The sequence below is a fragment of the Nycticebus coucang genome, chromosome 12 (genome assembly GCF_027406575.1).
Source record: "Nycticebus coucang isolate mNycCou1 chromosome 12, mNycCou1.pri, whole genome shotgun sequence".
Lineage (NCBI taxonomy): Eukaryota > Metazoa > Chordata > Mammalia > Primates > Lorisidae > Nycticebus > Nycticebus coucang.
The window spans coordinates 83,600,452-83,623,742 of NC_069791.1; the positions used below are offsets into that span (position 1 = coordinate 83,600,452).

The 23,291-nt window shown below is 48.7% G+C and overlaps 1 protein-coding gene across 2 annotated transcripts in view; it reads left to right on the forward strand.

Annotated features, from left to right (window-relative positions):
- The window catches only part of GSG1L (GSG1 like), a 262,208-nt gene that overhangs the window by 148,040 nt on the left and 90,877 nt on the right, over positions 1-23,291 (forward strand). For both annotated transcript variants that reach the window (XM_053557392.1, XM_053557393.1), the window contains exon 3: positions 15,166-15,318. In XM_053557392.1, the coding sequence (XP_053413367.1) occupies positions 15,166-15,318 (153 nt within the window). The remainder of the gene's footprint in view (positions 1-15,165; positions 15,319-23,291) is intronic.

Below are 23,291 nucleotides of genomic sequence, written 5' to 3' on the forward strand. Positions count from 1 at the left end.
CCTGGGCTTCATTCTCAGGCAGCTATGTGCTGGTAGGGATGCTCCAGGTGGCTCCAGGTTTCCACCCTCCCCAGTTTAGCAACCCTGAATGGAAAGTGTGTGCCTCTTGGCAGATGTTTCTACAAAGTCCCAGATCTGGCTCTGATTGGCCCAGCTTTAGTCATGTGACTATCCCTGAGCCAATCATGGAGGACTCTGATGCAGGCCTAGAGCATAGCCCACTCTGCACCTGGGAGGAGATGGGCTGCCTTACCATACACAAGGGCTGAGAATGGGTCAGTGGGGTGGTCTCTGGAAGGAGGAGCAGGTAAGTGCCAAGGGCCCCAGGCTGAAGCAAACTTGTTCTCTTAGGGACCCAAGCTGATGGACACACTAATACGTCAACATGTGGCCTCTCCAGGCACCCTAGAAGGTGGCAGGAGGTAAGAGCAGGAAAGGTCACAGAGCAGCTATTATTATGCATGGTCCCAGAAGTGACACATGTTATTTCTGCTCAGAGCCTGGTGGCCAGGACTAGGGCCCTCCTTATCTGCAAGGGAGCCTGAGGAACGAGGGACTCTCTTGGCTTCTGAGTGAGAAGTTTGTAAATGTTTCCGCAAAAGAAACCTGGTTTCCCTTCACCATCTTCTACTTGAAGCTCTTATTTGAAAGATATTTGCTTAATATGCTGGCTATGAGCACTATCTCATGGGTGTTTTCATTTAAATTTTATTACTAGGAAGGTTGAATCTATTTTTCCATATGATTTTAACTAGGTTGGCTTCTTCTTTTGTGAACTGTCTGGAAACATAACCTTTCAGGCCTCCTTAAAAAACTTTTTTTTTTTTTTAAACCTGAAACAGAAGGCATTTGGAAGCTATGATCTCAAAAGCCCGTCCAGCTTGCATATTCCCTCGGATTCTCTGATCTTTAAAAATACCAAAGGAAATGCCATTTATATTGGCAAAAGCTTTGTGGGTGCCTCCCAGATGAGAGAACAAACCCCTGAAGCTGGTGAGCCTAGATATTTTTAGACTCCTCTGCCGGAGTGATAAAGCCAGGATCCTTTTGGTCAAGGTGGTGGGAAGAGAGGGGTAGTGACAGAAAAAATGCTGTCTGGTTGCAGGGTAATAAAATTGAGATTCTGCCCACATGGTAGACTCAGGCAGAATCACGCATTGCTTCCCCCCAGCCCCTGACCAAGATGAGTGTCTTACTCAGACAGAGGGAGTCCATCCTTTGTGCTAAAACAGCCCTTCATGTACCCTTGCAGATAAGCCCAAAAGGATTTCTGTCCACAAACATGTTTTTCATTATTCCGTCCATGACTTAAAGATACTGACGTGAACTTGAATAGCATTTCCCCCTGTGTGTGGTCTAGCCAAGTGCATAGTAGGAGTTATAGAAATGTCTGCCCTTGAGAATCGGACAGCGGTCCTGGGTTGGAGCCGTGTGATCTTGTTCAAATCTTGTTCTTTCTGGGATGAATTTTTACCAACTGAAAAATGGAGTGGAGGGCGGCGCCTGTGGCTCAAGGAGTAGGGCGCCGGTCCCATATGCCGGAGTTGGTGGGTTCAAACCCAGCCTTGGCCAAAAACCAAAAAAAAAAAAAAAAAAAAAGAAAAATGGAGTGGAAAGGGCTAAGTTGTGAGTGGGTTTCTGAGCTCTGTGAAGTGGTAGTTGGTGTCCTAGGGCCCTTGTCACTGCTCAGAGTGTGTTTCACTGATTCACATGATGTTTGAAAACATTTGAATTCATTGTTATTTGAAAATGGGGAGATTTTACATAAAAAATCAGGGTTTCTGGCTTCTTTTGAAAAGTCAGAAGATCTGGCAGCCCTGGGCACATGTTCCTGCTGGTCAGCTAGAGCCTAGCTGTGGCCTGTCCCTGGAGATCACCCCTCAGGTGGCCGCAGTTGCCACAGAAGCAGAGTGTTACTTCCCATTTGTTCTTGTGCTCTGTACTTCAAGGAGGAACATGAGAGATTTCTCGTAGCCATGTTCTGTCAAAGGTGGGGGAAGCACATGCAGAGGCCCCAAGGTGGGAATGAGTTTCATCCATTTGTGGATGGAAAGGAGATTTGGGGAGGAAGGAAGGGGAATAAGGTCGGTGCAGTGGGTGGAGTCAGGGCGCTGAGGGTCTGGAGGGAATTTGGATTTCATTTTGAGTGTGATGGAAAACCACTGGAACATTGGAAGGCTTTAAGGAGGGAAGATTAAATTTGCATACATTCTAGAAAGATCCCTTTGGCTGTTGCGTGGTGATAAATGCTAGGGAAAACAAAAAAAGGAAGGGGCTAGGGAGTATTGGGGAGGGGTATTGGCAATTTTGAATAGTGGGATCAAGGCTGACATCACTGAGAAATAACATTTAGGTAAAACTTAATGGAGGAGGAAGAGACCCAGGGGAAGAGCATTTGAGGCAGAGGGAATAGCAAATGCAAAGGCCCTGAGGCAGGAGCCTGCCTGGTGCATTTAAGGAACAGCAAAGGGGTGACTTGAACCAGAGGGAGGGGGCAGAAGATAGAGTCAAAGGTGAGGGGGATTTCAATGCCTTTGTATAGGCGGCCCCTGTCCCAAGAGGTGAGTGAATTCTGAGTTAGGGTAGTGCACCCTGAGTGGCTTCGAGGAGGATATCAGGGGGTCTCTGTCTTGGTTGGAGCCCTCCTAGGGCTGGAACTTCCAAATCTGGCAGTGTGGGGAGGAGAGCAGAGCCTTGTACTATTCACTAAGCCTGACTCCCTGGTGGCTCATTCTGGCTTTGAAGCCATGCTTCCCCCAAAGCCCTAGGGTCTCAGCAGCTAGAGCCCCTCCTCCCTTTCCCATGCAGTGTGAACAGGCTGTGATAAGTGGTGGGAATAGGGTTGACAGACTTGGGTGGAGTCCCACAGTCCTTTAGGTACTTGTCCTTGTGGGTGCACATTAGACGAACATGACCAGAGTCTGCAGAGGTGAGCCCTCTGCGTTGCCTGCAGCGGTGTTCCACCTGCCTGGTGCTGCCTTGGTCTCCAGTGCTCAGGTCACTGCAGCTGCTTTCAGGGATCCCCACAGGGGTCTCTCCACCAGGTGGCATTGACTCCAGGCTCACTCTTCCCTCTCCCACATGGAGGCCAGCTTGAGTGTTAGACTGACCATGAAGACCCCTGGCAGGGGGCCTCCTGCAGCTCCCAGCTGCCCTGGGATCAAGTGGCTCCCTCTACTAGCTTCCAGCCCTTTACGGTTTGGCCTCAGGGTCCACGGCACCAGCTCCTACTCCCAGTCCCTGGGTCTGGACTTTCTTGATCTTCAAGACCTGGGGAGGCAGCACCCACTCCAGAAACCCTGGGGACTCCCCAGCCTGGGCCAGGTTGGTCCCTTCTTGGTCCCCACAACTCCTGTTTACCTGGCTCACTGGATTGGCATCCCTGACTTGCCACTGTGGTGCTCGTCTCTATGGTCCAGCATCCAGCAACAATAGGAAACAAAGAATTACACTTGTGGGCACTTACACTGATGGGTAGAGATACCCTGCTGTTCTCCTAAGTGTCATTGAATTCTCACTACAACCCTTAAGGTGGGCATGGTTATCATTCCATTTTACAGATGGGGAAATTGAGCCCCAGAAAGATTCAAATTGCTTGCCCAAGTCATCCGGCTGGTATGTGGAGAAGGTAGAATTTGAACCCATCCCACCTGGCTCCAAGGCCCTGATCTTATCCTCTCTTACCCCTCCCTGCTGAAAGTGAATTAATGAGTGAGTCAGTAGATCTAGATGACCTAGGCCCCACCATTAGCTCTCCCCTCTCCTGCCTCTGCTCTGAGGCTTGAGCAACCCTCCAGGGCTCACCTGTATCTGTGGGGTCTGCCCCACAGCCTCACCACCCCTCTTCCCCACCCCTGCAGTCAGATTCAGCCTCTCTGGAGAATGTGCTTCCCTCCCCACAAAGCCACCGGAAGAGTCCGAATCACCAAAGCCCATGGCCTTTTCTCATTTCTCGGTCTTCATCCCTCCTGACCTTTTGGTGGCATTCACAGTGGCGGCTCCCTCATCCTGAAAGCATTTTCTTCCCTTGGCTCCTCTGCTGCTGAACGAGTCTGGCTGCCTCCTTTTCCTCTTGGCTGCTGTCATTTCTTCACTCATTCATTTAGCAAGTATTTCCTGAGTGCCTCTGTGCCAGGCCAGATGCTGTTCTGGGAGCTGGTGCTGGGCAAGACAGACATCTTGCCAGCCTGGAACTCTCCTTATAGAGGAGGCAGACTGGACCTAAGAAGACCAAGGAATGAATGACGCCACTTCCACTAGTGATGCAGGCAGGGGAAATATAGTAGGAGAAGGGGCAGAAAGTGACCAGGTGTGATGGGGTGATGGAGTGGAGGCTATTTTAGAGGGAGGGGTCAGTAACATCTGAACGAGGAAGCAGCCAGGCAAGTGATGGGATGGCGGGGTGCTGGGCAGAGGGCATAGCAAGTGCAAAGGCTCTGGGGTGGCTTTGCTGAATAGGAACCACCTGTGTGGCTGCAGTGTGGTGGGTGAGGGGGCCACAAAGAATGAGGAGTGGCCTGATCATCTGGTGGAACCTCAGAGGCCAAGACAGGGAGCTGGAGTTTATCTAGGTGTAATGGGAAGTTGTGAGGAGGTTGCAGCAGGAGACATCCAGTGCTATTTACATTTTATTGAGACAAAGTCTCACTATGTCACCCTGAGTAGAGTGCTGTGGTATCACAGCTCACAGAAAACTCAAATTCTTGGGCTTAAGCAATTCTCTTGCCTCAGCCTCCCAAGTAGCTGGGACTACAGGCGCCCGCCACAAAGCCTGGCTGTTTTTTTTTCGTTGTTGTTGTTGTTGTTGCAGTTGTCATTGTTGTTTCAGCTGGCCCAGGCTGGGCTTGAACTGCCAGCTTTGGAGTATGTGGCTGGCGCCCTACTCACTAAGGCACCACTTTCTTGTGATATGGCTGGAAGTGCTTGCTCCAAACACAGATCCCAGCCTCTTCCCAGACCTGCAGCATCAGATTTCTTGGGGGCCAGCCCAGAAATCTGCATTTAAACAAATGCTTATACATTTGAGAACCACTGCTTTAGCCTGGGTGTCCCCAAATGGTCAGTGGACAGAACTCAGAGGATCTAAGAAACCTGGGTGGCAAAATATTACACCTTTTCTCTCAGTAGCCTCTCAGTTGTAAATGGATCAGGTAGCCCCTACCTCAGATGCTTGTTGGAAAGAACTAGCCAGGCCCCCAGCGTCAGGGAGGTTCTGGAGGCCAGCCTGGCCTGCCATGCAGTGGGACATGGACAGGCTGGACTTTGGATCCTGACCACTGTCCCAGCTCTGCCACTTACTTGCCCACTGTGGCTCTGGGCTGGGCCCTTACCCACTCAGTGCCTCAGATTGCTGTTACCTGCAACCTGGGGATGACAAGGGCATCCCAGCCACAGGCTCATTGTGGAGAGGGAAAGAGTTTCTATTTATAAGGATGTGGCATGGTGCTCAGCGCTCCTCAGGTGCTATAGAACGTGGCTGTCATTGGGCAGGTGCATGTGTGTCACTCCTCAGGTTCGATTTGAGATTCCCAGAGGCCTGGAGCCAAATCTTGTTCTCATCTTCTTCCCCTGTAGTACGTGACACGGAGTCTGGCTTTGGGACATTTGTTTGGTGCAGTGACTGCTATTTTTCAGATGGGATTAGAGGAGGGACTTCAGTGCTCAGGATGGAGAGAGCAAGTTAGAAAGCCATCAAAGCACATGGACATTAGGATCAGCAAAGAGGGTGCAGAGAAGCAGAGGGCAGAGGCTGGAGCCAGCATGGTCTTGAGTGCTTGGGTAAATATTGAAGCCACATCACCCAGTGGGACAGTGTGTCCCCATCACCCACTCAGTCTGGTTCTGTGAGGCTTGAGACAGTGGAATATTTTCTTTGTTCTTCTTTCCATGCTTCAACTTGTCCTCTGTTAAAGGGGGACAGCTAGCAGGGATCGGGGCCTATCAGGAGTGAACCCTGGGTTCTGCCTGGTTACGTGTTTCACAGTCTTCAGAACCACCCTCTGAGGAGGATGAGGAAACTGAGTCTCAGACAGGTGAGGGAGCTTGCCCAAGGCTATACAGCAAGTTAGTAGCAGAGCTGGGGTTTGCCTGTGGGTGGTGTGGCACCCAGGTCAGGCCCTAACTACTGGGCAATGCTGCTGCCTCATAGCAATAAGTGCTATCTTTTTTTCTGTCCTCAAATCTTCAGTGACTGGCCCCATATCATGTTCAGAAATATGTTTGTGAGGGTGACAGCCGGTGGCAGTGGGTGTCTGGGAAGCTGGTCAAGTGCAGGGCCTTTCCCAGCATCCCCTGCCAGCCTCCTCCCTGAGCCCTGCCCACCTCTGTCCTCCCTGACTATGTACTGCCTGGCTTTTCTGCCCTGTCTCTGCTTTTTTATGGCTCTCATTGTAAAGGACCCTGCCCATACTCTGGGATAGTAGTCTGGGCTGGAACCTTCAAAGTCTTTGGTGGGAAACAATAGGGAGGGGTGGCAAACAGGAATACACCCTCCCCACCTGAAGGGAGCAGCCACCGCTCAGCTCAGCCACTGTCTTCATGTGGGAATATGGTCCTGGTCTGCCAGATTTCCAAAGGAATTTAAACTTTCCTGTGATTTTTCTCATTTTTAAATATTGGCATGGTATCTGATTCAAATTTTTTAAAATATCACATGTATCAAGGAAGAAAGAGAGTGAGAGAGACAGAACGGGGAAGGAGACAGAGAGAGAGAAAAAGAGAGAGGGAAGGAGGAGGAAGTAGAGGCAGGGGGAGGGAACAAAACAAACAGAAAGCAGAATAAAACAAAAGTCTCAAAAGCCTCTCTCAGTCCAGGTTGTGACTTCTGGCCTATCCTGTCTTAGCTCCTTTACCTGCACAGCCACCCCCTTTTAGAAATGGAAAAGGATAGCCCAGAGAGATGAGAAGACTTTCCCCCAGATAACCTGACGGGGGACAGGGGGCTTTGGGGACATAACTCAACCTTGGACTTCTAAGTTCTTCCTCTGACACTCCCTGTCACCAGGTCCCCAGCCTATGTGGGCCAGAGCTTATCTTCAAAGTCAGCTTTTGGATCCTGAAGAGAAAGAAAAATCACTGTAGTCTAATGCCGAAGGCCAAGGTCAGCATGACACATCTCAACTGCTCAGCGACTGTCCCCAGGTCCCAACAGAGCCATTTCTAAAGGGCATGTCTACCAGAGACATCTCTGGATTGACAGGGACTGAAGCTGTAGGGGCAGTAAAGCATTGTCAAAATCCCTTCTGATGATAAACTAGTTTTCTTAATTGTGCATGTGCAGGAGAAAGGCCTTGCTTCTTGGGGCCCAGTTCATCAGCCACAGCATTGCCATTTACTGAGGGCCTGCGATGTGCCAAGAACCAGACTGGGCTTTGCAGCCTTTATCTCATTGAACTTGCCTAGAAAACCTGTAAGATTGGTAATGTTGATCCCATTTTATAGCCAAAGAGTCTGAGGCTCAGGGAGATCTTGTAATGGCCAATGTCAAGTCCAGACCCACTTGACCCAAAGTCGGGTTCTTACCATGATTCGAGGTGTCTCTGTGGAAATGGTGTAGAAGCTGCCTTCCTTGCTGAGGTCTTTTTGGGGGCCACAGGGGACTGGGGTGTTCAGGGGAGGCTTCTTGGAGGAAGTGATCTTGAACAGAAAAAGGAGGGCCATTCCTATTGCTGATGTAACAAATTACATGAATTTAGTGGCTTAAAACAACGTGGATTTATCTCACAGTTCTGGAGATCAGAATTCCTAAATGAGTCTTTTGGGGCAAAAATCAAAGTGCAGGAGGACTTTGTTCCCTCTTGGAGGCTCCAGGGGAGAATGTGTTTTTTGCCTTTTCTGGCTTCTAGAGGCCACCTGTATCCTTTGGCTTGCAGCCCCAAATCTCTCCACCCTCTCTTTCATCTCCCCTGACTCTGAGCCTCCTGCCTCCCTCTTACAATGACTCTTCTGATTACATCAGGCCCTCTCAAATGATCCAGGATTGTCACTCCTTCTCAAGATCTTAATCACATCTGCAAAGTGATCGGGATGTGGATGCCTTTGGGAGTCATCATTCAACTGCCCCTGGAAGGGGACAGTAGTCCATGGAGCAGGGCATGCTGGAGTTGGAGGGGAATGCAATGATCTGCCAGCAGCTGTACTTTCTTCTGGCTGGTGCCAAGGCTGGAGATGCCCAGGGCTGCTTAGGACCTGCTCGTCAAGGGCACTGAAAGCTGCTCTAAGACATTTGAATGTCACGTTCTAGACCAGCACTCCTCACACTGGCACGTGCATCGGAGCCAGCTAAGGAGCTGGTTAGGAGGCAGCTCTTGAGTCAGCAGCTCTGAGTGGGGCCTGAGATTCTGCATTTTCTATAGGCTTCCAGGTTGATGCTGATGCTGCTGGTGTGTAGACCTCACTCTGAGTAGTGAGGCTGCAGAAAAGATGGTTACACAGAAAATAGTTACCCCTCAGGCCCTGTATTTCCAAAATAGCATGGTGATTGCTATTGAAATGGTATTATATGTGCAAGGATTAAAAGTGCTGGGCCAGGTGCTCTGTGGCCCAGCACTTTTGCACATCCCACCAGAGCAGCCCCTAAAGGTCTCTCCTATGACCTTGAATCAAAGTCTAAAAGGTTTCCTGACTCATTAAAGGAAGATTTCAAGTGTTGTGACCTTGGGCAACTCACTCACTCTCTCGGCCTCCCTGGAAAGGATGTGGAACTGTCTGGATGAGACGACGCTCAGGAATACATCTCAGATCTGTGCTTTTGGCTGAGATAAGTTAATCCGGGCACCTGAGCTGAAGGTCCTTCCTCTTAATCTCACTCTGAAAATTAACACCCTCATGTATGGGATGACTGGTGTGGTGTCCCTGAGAAAGCTGGATAACTGAGATTTGTGAGATCCCCCCTCTCTGTAGATACGGGCCACCATGCAGGCTAAAATGTTGCGCTGCTGCAGCATGTCCGGGATAGAAACAACTTAGTTATCATCTTGCAGGGAGGCTGGAAACTTAGTTGCTCATCAGAGCCAGGCAGGAACTTCCCACGAAGAGTTGAAGGGGGCCTGGTGGGGTCCGTGTCCCCTGTCTGAGAGGGGTGGCCCTGGCTAAGCCCCATCATGTTTTTATGTGAGGATGCAGGTCCAGTATTGCTGCATCCATCTATTTTGCAAATGAATCCAGAAATCTGGATTTTTATGTGAAGTCTCCTATTTTTAAATGTTGATAATGAATTCAGATATTTTTAAAATACTGTGTGGGCCAAACAAGACATTTCTGTGGGTTGGATTCGGCCTGTTGGCAGCTTGTGTGAGAATCCACTCACTTTATTGAGAGGGAGACTGAGGCTCATAGCGGCAAAGGGACCTCACCGCATTCTGCAGCATCAGGGTTTGCGCTCCATCCGTCCGGGATGCTGACACACGGTGGAGCCGCCCTCTGCGGGTCTTGCCGCACTCCCTCTTCCAGACAGCCCTTTCCCCTGAATCTTAATCCCTGTGTCTCTGCTGGGCCAGCCCAGGCCCCAGTCATATCACAGAAATTAACTGGGAAGTGGAGGAGTGTCTGCCTCCAACCCTGGCTCTGCCCTTGACTTGCTCTGTGACTCGGGCAAGTCCTAGCTTTTCTCTGGGCCTGGGATTTCTCACCTGCAAAACCAGGGACTGGGGCTCAGTGACCCTGAAGTCCCTCCCTATGTCTCGCAGAGGTCTCTGCCTTTTCCTTCCTTCCGTGGAGCATCCCTGCCTCTGAGCTTCCAGTATTGACATTTCACAAACAGTTGCTGTCACTGAGCTGTTCCCAGCCCCAGAGGTCCGGGCCTGCGTCATTTACATGATTTAACATGTTCAGTATCAGGGGCCCTGTCACCCACCTCACAGCCAGCGGCCACTGTACGGTGCCTTATTGATTTGATGTATTAAACTGATGGATTTTTTGAGGGGAAAAAAAATGTTTTCTCTTGAAATGATGTTGCATCTTGGGATTTCATACAACTTTGCAACCGTTTCTCTGTGATCCTGGTAAAGGTTTTATTTATCCAGTGGCTGATAGGCATTTGTTCCAGACTTCCTAATCCTACATCACATTAGGAAAAAACAACAACAGTAACAGCTCACAGAACACTTTTGAAGGGCCAGGCATTGTCCTAAGCCCAATTTACAGGCAATAAAACAGGTTCAATGGGGATATATCATTTGCCTGGCTAGTCACTGGCAGAAGTAGGAGTCACCTGGATGGGCTGGCCCAGGTCCACAGTCTTCACACCTGGGCCTCACTGCCCCGTATAATTATCATAATTGCTAATAGTGATCATTATTAGCAAGTAATAGTTATATTTAACTTTCTCCAACACCTTCCAAGTGTCAGACTTCTGTGATTTATACACATGGGTCTCATTTAATGCTCACAACTACTCTGCTATGCCCGTTTTAGAAATGAGGACCCCAGGGACAGAAGGGTCAGATGCCCACTCAAGGTCATGCAAGACACAGTTCCCAGCCACGTTTTCCCACTCAGCCAAGGAGCTGGCCCTGGAAACTCCCTCAGCAAAGGTGGGATCCATGGTGAGAGGGAAAGTGTTCTTGCAAACCCATCAGTTCCATCAATGAAGGGTCAGAGTTGGTGTTAGGAAGCTGTTTTTTAAAAAGGCAAAAAGGGCAGCTAACAGGATTAGCTGTCACCTCATGGCCCCATACCCGATAAGAAATAATTTTATTTCTTTTGTCCCCCAGAGGTCACCTGTTCTCCACTGCAAATCGAGCTATTAGAATAAGTTTCAGAGACTTGGGACAATCATCTCAATCATTAATGAGCCTTTCCCCAGTGTCACCAGGGCAAGGCCCGGCCAGCTGCCTGGAGGCTGTCCTTTCTCAGATGTGCGTGCATCCATTGCATCAATGATACCAGGGAGCAAACATTGCAGGCCAGGCACAGCGCAATGATTCCCAATTCTGTAATCATTCTCATGCCTCCTTCCATCTGCCAGATGCCAACACCTCCTGTCCTAGCATTGACTCAGTTTTGCCTTAAGGTGACTCACTTTTTACTTACATGTACATTTCAAATGGAACTTTAGATCAATGGTCCTCAGATTTAAGTGTGTATCAGCATCACCTGGAGGCCCATTAAAACACAGAATGGGTCCCACTCTCAGAATTTCTGATTCAGCAAGTCTGGGGCTGGAGAATTTGCACCCTAAGTTCACAGGTGATGCCGATGCTGCTGGTCAAGAATTGCGCTGAGACCACGGGCTTAGATTACTACTCAAAGTAGAAACCCTTGCCATAAAAAAGGATGTGTTACCGAAGGTCCCTGCAGGCAATAGGATCCCCCAAATGGTGATCAAGTGAAGACACTTTAATGAAAGAATCCCCTGTAGAGGCATGGTAAGGGTGAAGAGAAGCTGAGGCCACCCAAAGCTAGCAGTGGTGGGGAGCTGTTACTAGCCTGAAAGGGAAAGGGGCAGTAATAGTCTCCTGGAGCCAGAGAGAGTGGAAACTGTGAGGACCACGGGAACTGTAGCCCCAACAGGAGGACCAGGCCACGGAAGATGCAGCTCCCACGGGGAAGGAGCAGGAGCATCGAGACCATACACTAACTAGCTGTGTAAAGCCATTGCTTCATCTCCATCTCCAGTTGGTCCCTATTGGCTGAACTCAGCGGCAGGGCCAGGGGACCTGGGTGACAGTTCTAAGGGGGCAGTCTCCTGGTCTGGGGGAGGAGGAGCACCCAAATGTTACTCAGGCTTGGCTGGGAATTGCAGAAGACTCTGAGCATGGGGACTGGCCTTCTTGTTTTGAAAAATTGACAAGTGTTAGAAAGGTGTTAAGGACATATTAGCACCACATGGAGACTCTTCTGATTGAGGTAATAAGAATTTCAATTTCAATAATGAGAAAGTGAATAGCTTTTCACTCTTTGGCTCAGACAGCTTAATGCTGTGACTCAACACCACCTTAAGCCTCCTCTCCCTTGGTGGGAAACACAAATGTGTAAAGCTCAACTTCTCCATGGGGCTGGGGTGGGGGCAGAGTGGCCTTCATGCCTCAGTGTGTCCAGCCTGCCTCAGAGGTGGTGGAGTGGGCTCTGGTGGCCAGGGCAGGCTCCCAGGCAGAGAAATGCAGGTGCCAGCTGGTGGAAGTGGGCAACTGGTGCTGTGGGCGGGGCAGGAGGCACCCACTGTGCCTGCTATACGCTCACAGGTCTCTGTCCCTGCCCTGCCCCCTTTAGTCCCCTTGGGTCCCACCCTGTTCTCTTTTGCCCCACATGCTTTCCAAAGTGTCCCATCATTTTCAACTGCCATCTATTTGACAATCACAGCAGATACTCAGGAGTGTCTACATCTTGCCAACCCTCTCCATCCGGGTAAGCTCCAGCTGCCTACTGGGCATCCTGCAGCGAATGTGGACTCTGCATGCCATCATCCTCCTGCCTAGGCATCTTCCCATGCTCAGCAAAGAATAGCACTGTCTGCTTAGGTGTCCAACCTGGGAACATAGTGCCACCCTTGTTCAGACCCTCACTTGCCCCTGAATAGGGGTGAAGGCCAGCTTCCCCAGCCTGGCTTCCCAGAGTCCTCCAGACCACCTTCTCTACCCCGTAGCCTCCCTCCACCTCACGCCTGGTGGGCCACTCCATCCCACTCAGTGGACATCCTCTTCCTGAAATCCTGGCTCAGGAATTGCTTGGGATGCTGGAGAATATCTCAAGTGGGGCCTTGGCCAGGGCCTCCTCTGCCCCCCACACCCATATCAGCTGCTTCCACCTGCCATAAGTGGGAGAATTTGATTTCAAAGTGGCCACTCTATCCTGACTATGGTTTCTCCGCTGTTAAAAGGAAAACTTTAGACCAATTAAATTTAATGGAGTTTGATTGAGCAAAGTGTAATTCGCTTATCAGGAGTCCTCAGAACCAGAATTGGTTCAGAGTGACTCTGGGGCTGCTATGTGGTTGGAAAGTGATGGACAGAAAACAGAAGTCAGGTACAGAAGCAGCTGGATTGGTCCCAGCTGGGTGTTTGCTGTACTTGAACATGGTTTGCACAGCTGGCCACCTGTAATTGGCTGGAAATCTGTGATTGGTATCAGAGTAGGTTACACATCCAGTTAGGTTGCAGCTCACTGAGGAAGAGAAATCTAAAGAGAAACCTTTAGGCCAAACTTACCATGTGTAAGGGGGAAGATTTCACTTACTCTAACACTACCCATCACAGCTTCTACAGTCAGGCCCAAATTTGCATCGAGACCATACACTAATTAGCTGTGTAAAGCCATTGCTTCATCTGTTAGAACCTAAGTTTTCTTATCTCTAAAATGAGTCATACAGTGCTACCTGGCCGGGTTTTTAGGAGGATTTGCAGAGATAACTTGTGTGAATACTTGTGTCTGAGGTCAGATTCCTAGAAAAGACCCCAAGAGGAGGACTCACAGCAAAGTCATTTGTAAAGGAACTGCTCCCGGGAGGCTGGAAAGGAAAGGGGGAGGGAAAGTAAGGGGATGATGTCAGGCCAGTCTGACCCCATGAGGGCTTTGCAGTCTGGGTCACATCTCAAGAATTGTCCCAGCCAGGGCCACAGGACAGGACCCTGCTGATGACAGCAGTACAGAAAGGGAAATGTAAGTTCCCAGTCACTTTCTAAACAAAGACGCACAAAATGGTCTCCAGTTGCCCATGGACAGTCCTCCAAAGGCAGAAACTCTGAAACAGTCATGGAGATTGCGTAGGACACCAATATTGTCCCTTTGACTCGACACATAATAAAGACCTGATAACTTTTGGCCCTCATTTTGATTGGTGTTGCTAGAACCCCAACTGTTGTTATTATTGTGAATGCCCATGGCTTGGAAGGTGGGGGTGTGTGTGTGTGTGTGTGTGTCTGAAACTTTCAGAGAGATGCTCCCAAGCCCAGGGAGAATTCAAGGAAATAAATGTAACAGTCTAGCGGGAATAAGAAGCATAGCCCCGGCCAGACATCTGGGTACCAGTGCTAGTTCCTCCATGGTTAACTTCTGTGGTATCCAGCCCCCAAGGCCCAGCCCATCTCCCACTATGTCTGAAAGAGCAGAGCTGAGCCCCTGCTGAGAGGGGCCTGGCCCAAGGCCCAAGTGGGCAGGGATGAGCTCAGCCCCAGGGGCACGGAGGCTGTGAGAGGGTAGCAGCTGAGCCAGTGAGCCACTCTGTGATGAGGGGTCTGGAAGCAATAGCAGCTCTGAAGGCTTAGAGTTGAGGATACAACTCCTGGGCGCAGCCACCCTCCTGGCAAGGCTCAGCGCTCCCTGAATTCCCTATTGCTGGGTGGGTCTTGGGCCAGCGCAGGGCCTCAGACTCTGTGAGTGTGCAGTGCCTGAGGGTGTTTTAACAACATCTCAGCTGCCAAGAGCACATAATTCTCTTACAGAAATTCAAGGAATTGCCCGGGAGATGCGATATTTTGGTAGCATTAAAAAAAAAATGAAATAAAAAAGTTCTCCAAAACTCTAAAGCCCTGTTGTGCTAGAAATGATAGTGGGTGTTTCAGAATTTGGGTTCTTCATCAGGGAGCAGATGAGGACTCAGAATTTGCTGTTTGTTTGTTTCATTTGATAAATAGTATTTACGATGTCTCTGGGACATTCCAGATAGAAGGAACGACTTGTGCAAAGGCAGAGAAGTAGGAGAGGACATGTTTGACAGCTTTGGGGAACAGAAAAGCTGAAGATGAGGACTCTTGGTTGGAAGTGATAGAAATTCTACCACAAATTGGCTCGGGCATAGACAATAGGCATTGGCTATAAATACAGATGAAACTTCACTTGCTCACCTACCGTTCACCTCCTGCTGTGTGGCCTGGTTCCTAACAGGTCATATGCTGGTGACTGGTCTGCAGCTCCGGGGGTTGGGGACTGCACATCTGGTACGTGAGAAAAAGGAAGAGAACTTCCCATCCAGCCACAGGATAAAAAGTTTTCCCCCAATAACAGCCACCCAGCAATGCCATGCTGACATAGGCTTGGGTTCCTGAGTCAGTCCCTGCTGATGAGGATGGGATAGTCATGATTGCCTCACATCAGTCAGGACCCATCCCAGAACTGAGGTCTATTCTAAAATGACTTGCTATGGTCAGCGGGCATGGGGCGGAATGAACACAGGGAGAGTCTGCCTGGGTGGGCCCCTCATCTCATGACCTTTCTGCCTCTGTTGGACAGGAGTCCTGTGGCTGTCAGTGGTCTCTGAGGTGCTGTACATCCTCCTGCTGGTGGTGGGCTTCAGCCTCATGTGTCTCGAGCTCTTCCACTCCAGCAATGTCATCGACGGGCTCAAGCTCAACGCCTTTGCAGCCGTCTTCACGGTGCTCTCAGGTAAGGCAGCCCAAGAGCACACCTAACCTGGGTGCGTAGAGCAGAGGGGAGAACTGGAACCACCTGTGGGGATAGTCCAGGTTGCACCAATGGGGAGCTATTTGGGTGAATCACTTCTCTTCTCTGTGCCTCTGTTTCAGCATTTGTAAAAACATCTGCTCACTGTCCCCTCATTCAGTGTGTACCTGGGGTGCACAAAAATGTGTACACATTATAAGAGATGTTATCTATATATTCTATATTACATAGGTGTATACTTTGAGCATGTCTTGTAATTGCAGAAGTCAAACGTGACTTGTATTCATCTTTTGCTATCAGTATATATTGAGTATTACAATTCTAATACTTTTTTTCCTTTATTAAAATTTGTATACATTTTTTGGGCAGCCTCTGTATTTACTGAGGTATTATCACATGCCAGGCACTGGACGCAGACAGTTCAGCCCTCAAGGAACATAACCCACTTGTGAGAGAGAGGCAGATGAACTTGAGATGTCTTTAGGGGACACATGGCATGTGGTCTGTGAAACATTGGATTTGTGGCATGAGGGAGAAGGCACTGGTGGCACAGGGTGGGCTGGTGATGATGTCTTTCATGGAGACATTAAGGAGGAGCCTGTTTTGGAGTCCTGCAGGAGCCTGGAGGGCAAATCCTTATTCTGCTTGAGCTCATTTGCCTTTGAGGCAACCACATGGAGATGCCAGATAGCACACTGAATGATCAGACACATCCAGAAGCTCAAGGGCAAGTGAGGAGTGGGCAGAGATTGTGTGCAAAGGCCACAGAGCCAAGGGGCTTGAGGGTTTTAGGAAGAATGGGATGGCCACAGCATCATGCAGTGCCAAAAAGTGGGACTCAGGACTCCAAGAAAAGGCCACGGGATTAGGTGACCAGGTGCCCAGAGTCGTTTCAAGTGACCCAGATAATAAGGGGTTAAGTGGGGAGTGGCCAGAAGGGAATAAAGGAAACCTATAAACTAGAACTTCAGGAAGCCTGACAGACAGCAGTGGCTTGGCTGTGTAAGACACTTGTTCCTAAAAAGCTAAATGTAAATTGAATTTCTATAAATCTAATCCTATTCTTCATGTGTTGGAAGAAGTCTCTATTTAATGAAACCGAAATGATGAGCCTTTTGGTAAGGGAAATAATCGCTCCCTAAATGAGGTATGTATTTATAACAGAGGGATCCCTGAAAGAATAGAGTGTGCAAGAAATTATAGCACACTCTGTAGATGAAAACATGCTGTCTTGTCATTCTCGGAATGTGGGAAATCTAACCATAATGGCAAAGAAAAGAAGACAAATGGGACAATTGCCATAACATACACACAGTGTCAAATTTGGACCCCATTCACCCCATTCCTGGCTATTTGGGACTGACGGCCTGTTTATTCTTTTTATTTTCTTTTTAAATCTTTTATTTGTTTACTCAACCGATATCCATTGAAGGGGCATCAGGGCTTCTCTCCTTTGTCAGTGGCTTGTCTCCCTCCTTTTCTTTCCTTCCACCCAGCATCCGAGAATCCCCTCCATCCCAAGCATCCAGCCTTTCCCCTCAACCTGTTTGCTCCAGCCACGAAAGGTGGTTGCTGGCCCAAGGTAACCACCTCCAGTTCTGCAGGCAGGCTCCTTCTGGGACAGGAGGTGGGGAGCTCTTTTCTCTACCTCCACCAGCTTATCAAAGTTTGTATCCCTCCAAAAACTCCAGGTCTCCTCCCAGTGGGGAGTCCTGCCGCTAAAGCAAATAGTAATAAGATTGTCTCCATAATTCCAGGCAGATAAACAATCCAGGGGTCAGGGAAGTTAATTGACTTGCCCAGGGTCACACAGCTGGTCAATTGTGTAGCTGGGATTAAACCCCCTCCGGTTGGCTTCAAAGCCTGGCACTCTTTTCACAGGGTCACACTGCGGGAGTGACCGGGTGGGAGGAAGAAGACTTTTTAAGTCCTGAGAAAACAGTAACTGAGAAGTATGTATTATAGCAGCCAGATGATGTAATAAGACCAAAGTAGCAAGTGGTGGAGCAGAAGGATTTTTTGTATTTGTGCCTGGGAGGAGACAAACAGGGGGAGAAACATAACATGAGGAGATAAGGAGCCTTGCCTGGGCAGGAAGGGATGTCACACTGGTCTTCAGGGAGCTCCTTGAGAACAGGGCCAGGGTGGTGAGAGGCTTGGGTTCTTTACTTTGGGTGGGGCAGTGACACTTCCTGTCTAGGAAACAGTTGACAGGCAGGGGTGGACAAAGACTGATAACTTGGGGCCACCTGGGGGGTGGGTGGGTTCTGACACCTGCCAGACAGTGCCTTTTGGAGTGGAGGAGAAAGCAAAGTTGGGGGCAGCCTCTACTCAAACAATTAACAGTCAGTTGACCCTCTGTATCCACGGGTTTTATATCCATGGATTCAAGCAACCACAGGTGAAAATATTTGGCCAAAATTGAACAGTACAACAATGAAAATAATACAATATTTAAAACAATATAGAATAACAACTGTTTACATAGCATTGATGTTGTGTTAGGTGTTATAAGTAATCTAGAGATGATTTAAAGTATATAAGAGGACGTTTGTAGGTTATATGCAAACTCTACACCTCTTCACATACGGACTGGGGCATCCGTGGATTTTGTTATCCACGGGAAGTCCTGGAACCAATCCCCTGTGGATACTGAAGGATAAGTGGATTATAAAAAATTACTATAATTAACTGATTGATTATGACTAATCATAATAGCCAATGTGGACTGAAATGTGACAGAGCCTCTCTTGTTTGACCCACTTAAAATCCAATTCCTTTGAGCCCTGTCTCTGACCATGCCCTGGCCTTGGGCTCTGTCCTTGGTCCACTTAGGCTTGCTCAGCAGCAAGAATCCTGCTGGGTCAGTTTATGGAAAATGTTCCATCCTTGGTAGCTGACCAAATTCCTTATCCCTCACCTTTGATTATGTGATTACCCTGGCCTTCCTTCAGCAAAGATCATGGCAAGTCAGTGTAGCCAGAATCCTTCTTCCCTCCAGGTATGTCTGTTAATCATTTTCCACCTATGAATGCCCACCCTGCTCCTTAGCTAAAAATCCCCTACTTGTCCTTGTAGCTCCCCTCCAGGCAGTGGTACTTCTTGAATAAAGTTTCTCGTCTTGAGCTTAAATGTCCAAATAATTTTTTCTTTAGTAGCTACTACCATGCACTGGCTACAGGGCAAGCCTGCCACGTGTGTCAGTGTCTTTACTCTTAATGTCCTTGTGAGGGAGAGACTAACATTATGTCCATTCTACGGATGAGAAAACCAAGTTGCCTGTAGTCACATAGCTTGTAAGTTGTTGAACACCTAGAGTCTGCCATGTTGAAGTGTTCTGAGTGGGGCTTAGCGCCTGGGACTTTAGGGTGTTGTCATTATTTTAATTTTTTTTTTTTTTTATTTTAGAGACAGGGTCTTGCTCTGTCACCCAGGCTAGAGCGCAGTGGTGTGATTATAGCTCACTACAGACTCAAATGCCTGGGCTCAGGAGATCCTCCTGAGTAGCTGGGACAAGTATACTGCCATGATCAGCTAATTTTCTTTTAAAATTGTTTTGTAGAAATAGGGTCTCATTATATTGCCCAAGCTGGTCTTGAACTTCTGGGCTTAAGGGATCCTCCTGTCTTGGCCTCCCAGAGTGCTAGGATTATAGATGTGAGGCCTTGAGTAGAATGAGGGGCAGATTGTGGCCCTAGAGACCAGCACTCTTGCAGTCAGTCTGAGGCCTGGAGGTGTGGCTGTCTTCCCAATTCCTAATCCAGTGGCCCCCAGGGGTAAGGGGTGGGGCTGGGGTAGTGACTTTGATCCACTGGCCCATGGCTGCCTTCTCCAGCAGGCACAGGGGTTTAAGCTCAGAGTACTTCTAGAGGCCCACAAAATGTTTAACTTCTTTTAAAATCAGAAGGAAAAAATGAATATAATAGTAATGAAGATATAAGAATGAACATAGATTATATTAGTGCTTATGCCATTATAGTCATAAAAGGTAATTTTTAATGTATATTTTATGGAGCAACAGGCCTATGGAGGTAGAAATACCTAGGAACCACACAAATCACAATGTGGCCTTTTGCTTTTCTCTGGCTGTCGGGACTGAGCAAGACTAATTCCAGACCAGGAGTGGCTCTGGCTGCCTGCATCCCCTGGTCTCTGTCTTGGGACTCCAGCTGAGAGGTGCTGGAGAAGACAGGGCTCCACCATCTTCTTGTCCCTCAGTGAGGGTTGCAGATCTTGGACGGGCTGTGAGAGTAAGCTGGGTAGATTTCTGTTCTTCTCCAGCTCCTCTGAAAAAGGAAGCTATTCTACTTAGGAAAAAAAAAGTCGTTTAGAAAATTCCTGCATGGTCCAGCTAACTGTGGACTTTAAGTAAAAACTGTCCTGGCACTGAGAGAAGCCTGTCCATTTTGGGGAAATAATTAACCTCGTGGAGAAGTCAGCAAGAGTCTGTTATGTTATGTAATGAGAAAATGAAATTTTGCAATAAACCAAAAATTACCAGGGACAAGGAAACTCTTTAAGAGTGTGGAATGAGGTGAAGAGCAAACAACCCCTCCATGGTCAGTGGAGTGGACACCACTGGTGTGTTCTGGACAGGGTTTGGGAACCTGGAGGCCTGGCGCCCGAGGGACAAGGCACACAGACCCTGCTGTGCTGCCAACGCCCACATCCTCAAGAACTAGGTTGTGAGAGACAAGGCGCTACTCCCCTGGGGCATTACCAGCCTGGCAGCCAGGAAACAGGTGGCTGCCCAGAACACGTTTGGAGAGCCATTTGCCTGACAGCCTGTCCTGTGCTGCTGTTCAGGACCGAATGTGAGCTGCGTAGCTCATCCGGTTTGCCTTTCCATTGGCTGCCAGGAAGCTTGAGTCTAAGTCTTGTGTTCAACCCTGGCTCCTTCCTCCATCCAAGGTTCCTTCCCCTTCCACCCCTTCCTTCATCCCTTGGCTTTATTCTGGGAACTCACTCTTTACTGCAGTGATTTGTGGTTTTATTGTATTTATGCTTCGTACCATCAATTGCCACAAATTATTTTAGGACACATTTCCTGGGACCCTAATTTCCCTAGCCACCTCTGCCACCTTAATCTGCACTGAAAGAATCTTCCCACACAACCCCTCCATTCAGTCCCCCAGTCCTGGGAGACTCTCTTGCCCAGAACTCGGAGGGAAAGTACTTTTGTGTCTAAAAATACAGAGGGTCTAAATCAGAGAAATATGTATTCGCGCATTATTATAGTAAAGATTCTTTTGGTTGCAAGTGATAAAAATCAAATTAGCTGAAGGAAAAAGTCTATTGGCTCAGTAATTGAAAAGCATAGTGGTTAGGTTTCAGGTATAGCTGCATCCAGGAGATTGTATAATGAGGAATCTATCTGTATCTCTAACCTCCAGGTTCTTCTGTGTTCGCATCATTCTCAGTGTAGCTCTGTCCTTGTGAACAGGATAGTCAGAGGCAGTTCCAGGCTCATGTAGGATTCCAGAGGTAGAGAGAGCTCCTTTCCAATACCTCCTGCTTGGAGTTTTCTCCAAGGGGAACTGTGATTGGACCAACTAGGTTCATAGACTGATTTCTGAAGCAGCCATCATACCACAAGATGAAACACTCTGATGGAGGCCATGCAGGGTCTCTAGGCCTGCCCATGGTGTGGGCTTAGTCATGGAACTAGAAGATTATTACACAATGATGGAGAAGTGGTCGCCCATACTAACTGGTTGACTACAAGCCCAAATAAGTTGTCAAGCTGGGAAATTGTCAGAGGGTCAGTGGTGGATTTGAAGGACTCATAGCCCCAGAAATGGCAGAGCTTTTAATTTGGTTGCCTGCAAAGCAGATCTGAAGATGAAGATTTAGGTGCAAGTACTGTATTTGGGAAGTGATTCAGAAAGTGTGGTGGGAGAATGGAGAAGGAAGTTGGGAAGGGAGAGATTGATGAAAAGGTGCCCACTGTGGCCCACTAGGTCCAGTCCCACTTGGCAGCTATGTAGAATGCACGTCTGAATTCTCACTCAAGGGGTGAGAAAGTGATGTTGCATATTTATCAGCTCTCATCTGCCATTAGCTTAGGGTCACTCCTGAGGCATTAACTCACTACACCTTGAGCCTTCCCCACATAAGACAGCGAAAGCAAGTGTCTGAGGAAAGAAACTACTCGTATGCATGGGAACTTCCTAGCAAAAACTGCAGGTCACCTCTGGCAAGGGCCACAGGGATGTGAGGGGGGGCCTGAAAAGGTTTGCGGCAGAGGGTCAAGACAGAGAAGGGATGTTCTGACACCCGCTGGTGCACTGTAATGCAGTTCTGATGCTGACTGCCCACAGGTAGCAGCAGACTCCACAGGTTTAAATGTATGGTCCCCGGCAAGATTGTCCCCACTTCAGATGCCACCCTCGCTTCTGGCCAACTGGCTACAAATTAAAGATTCCCATGCTCAGGTTCGATAATTCACTACAGCAACACACAGAGTTCAGGGAAAGGCTATACTTAGGATTATTAGGTTTATTATATAAGTGGAGGCCTGGGACGGTCCAAACACAGATTCCTATGCCCCCTCCCTGTGGAATCAGGGAATGTCTACCCTGGCACATCATGTGTTCACCAGCCAGGAAGGTCCCTGATGCCTCAGTGTTCAGACTTCTTACTGAGGTTTACGACGGATGGATGGATGATTGATTGGACCATTGGCTTGAGAGAGGATACCTGAGAAGGGTGAGGTCTAGGAGAACAGGTCTTCTCAAGGAGACCACAAGGATACACATGCAGGGTCCTCTCCATGGTGACTCAGCTCTTGGGAATTTGTAAACTTAACTTCCTGAAACTTGGAAATTTCCAAGTTCTGTGAAATCCTGTAGTTCTGTAGGGGCAGGAATAGCATCTCCCGCTTGATTCAAACTGGCCAATGAGAAGGGCACCTGTGGGGTGGAACTTTTTGACTGTCAATAAAAAGGGAAAGACCAAGGCAGTTGGGGAGCACGGCCATTTGGAATTCTTCTACGCCTTAAGCTCCCAGCTGATGAATAAAGCCCTTCCTCTTATAAACGTGGTGTTTGGGTGCTCTTTCTCTCCGTTGGGCCTTGTCTTCCTGCAACAGGCTATGTGGGTAATCCCTGTCTCCAACCTCCTTTCCATCCTTGAGGTCAGACTGAAAGCCCCCGCTCTCTAATCCTATGGCTAGTCTTGCGACTCCCCAGACCCCACATGGAGTCATCTCATCTCACTAGCATAAACTCCAGTGTGATCCAAGGGGCTCATGAATAACACAGACACTCCTATTTCTCAGGAAATTCCAAGGATTTAGAATGTCCCTCCCAGGAATCAGAGACAGGGGCCAGTTAAATTCTTTATTATATAACAGGAGGTCTGGCTAGGCGGACTGGAGCATTGTCTGCAGCTGAGTATCTGCAGCTGAGCTGGCACCTAGTCCCAGCTGTGTTTTGTTTGGGCCTACTGGAGCCATTGATAACATTTGAAGGAGAGAAGGGCCTGGACAGCTGATTTGGAGCAAATACATGCAAATGGGTTGGGCCTTCAGAGCCTGGCCCCCTGTGGGGAGTCCCTGGGTGTTCTGGGTGCTGCAGTTCCTGCTCCCCTGCAGCAATCCATTTCACCCCCTCCTTTGGACATGAGATGGTGGTCCGAGTTGAGACGCTGCTAACTTAGTACTCTAAAACCAATGTGGCCAATGCTAGTCGCACCTCCAGAACAGGTATGCAAGCAATGTTACAGCTGTTTTGTTTCTGGAAAAGTCTCTAATTTTAATTCTAAGCTTCCATCACCCTGGGTTGGTAGAAGATTTAGCTTCAGAATTTGGGGGGTATTTCTCCCTCCTTCCTTTGCCTGGGGCTATGCCACAATTTTATGGTCAGTATGCAGTATTAGGCAAAGAGGGGAAAGGGTTTGGTTTTTCTCATTATGACCCTCATCAAACAGGTCACAGTCCCCAATCTGAAACCCTT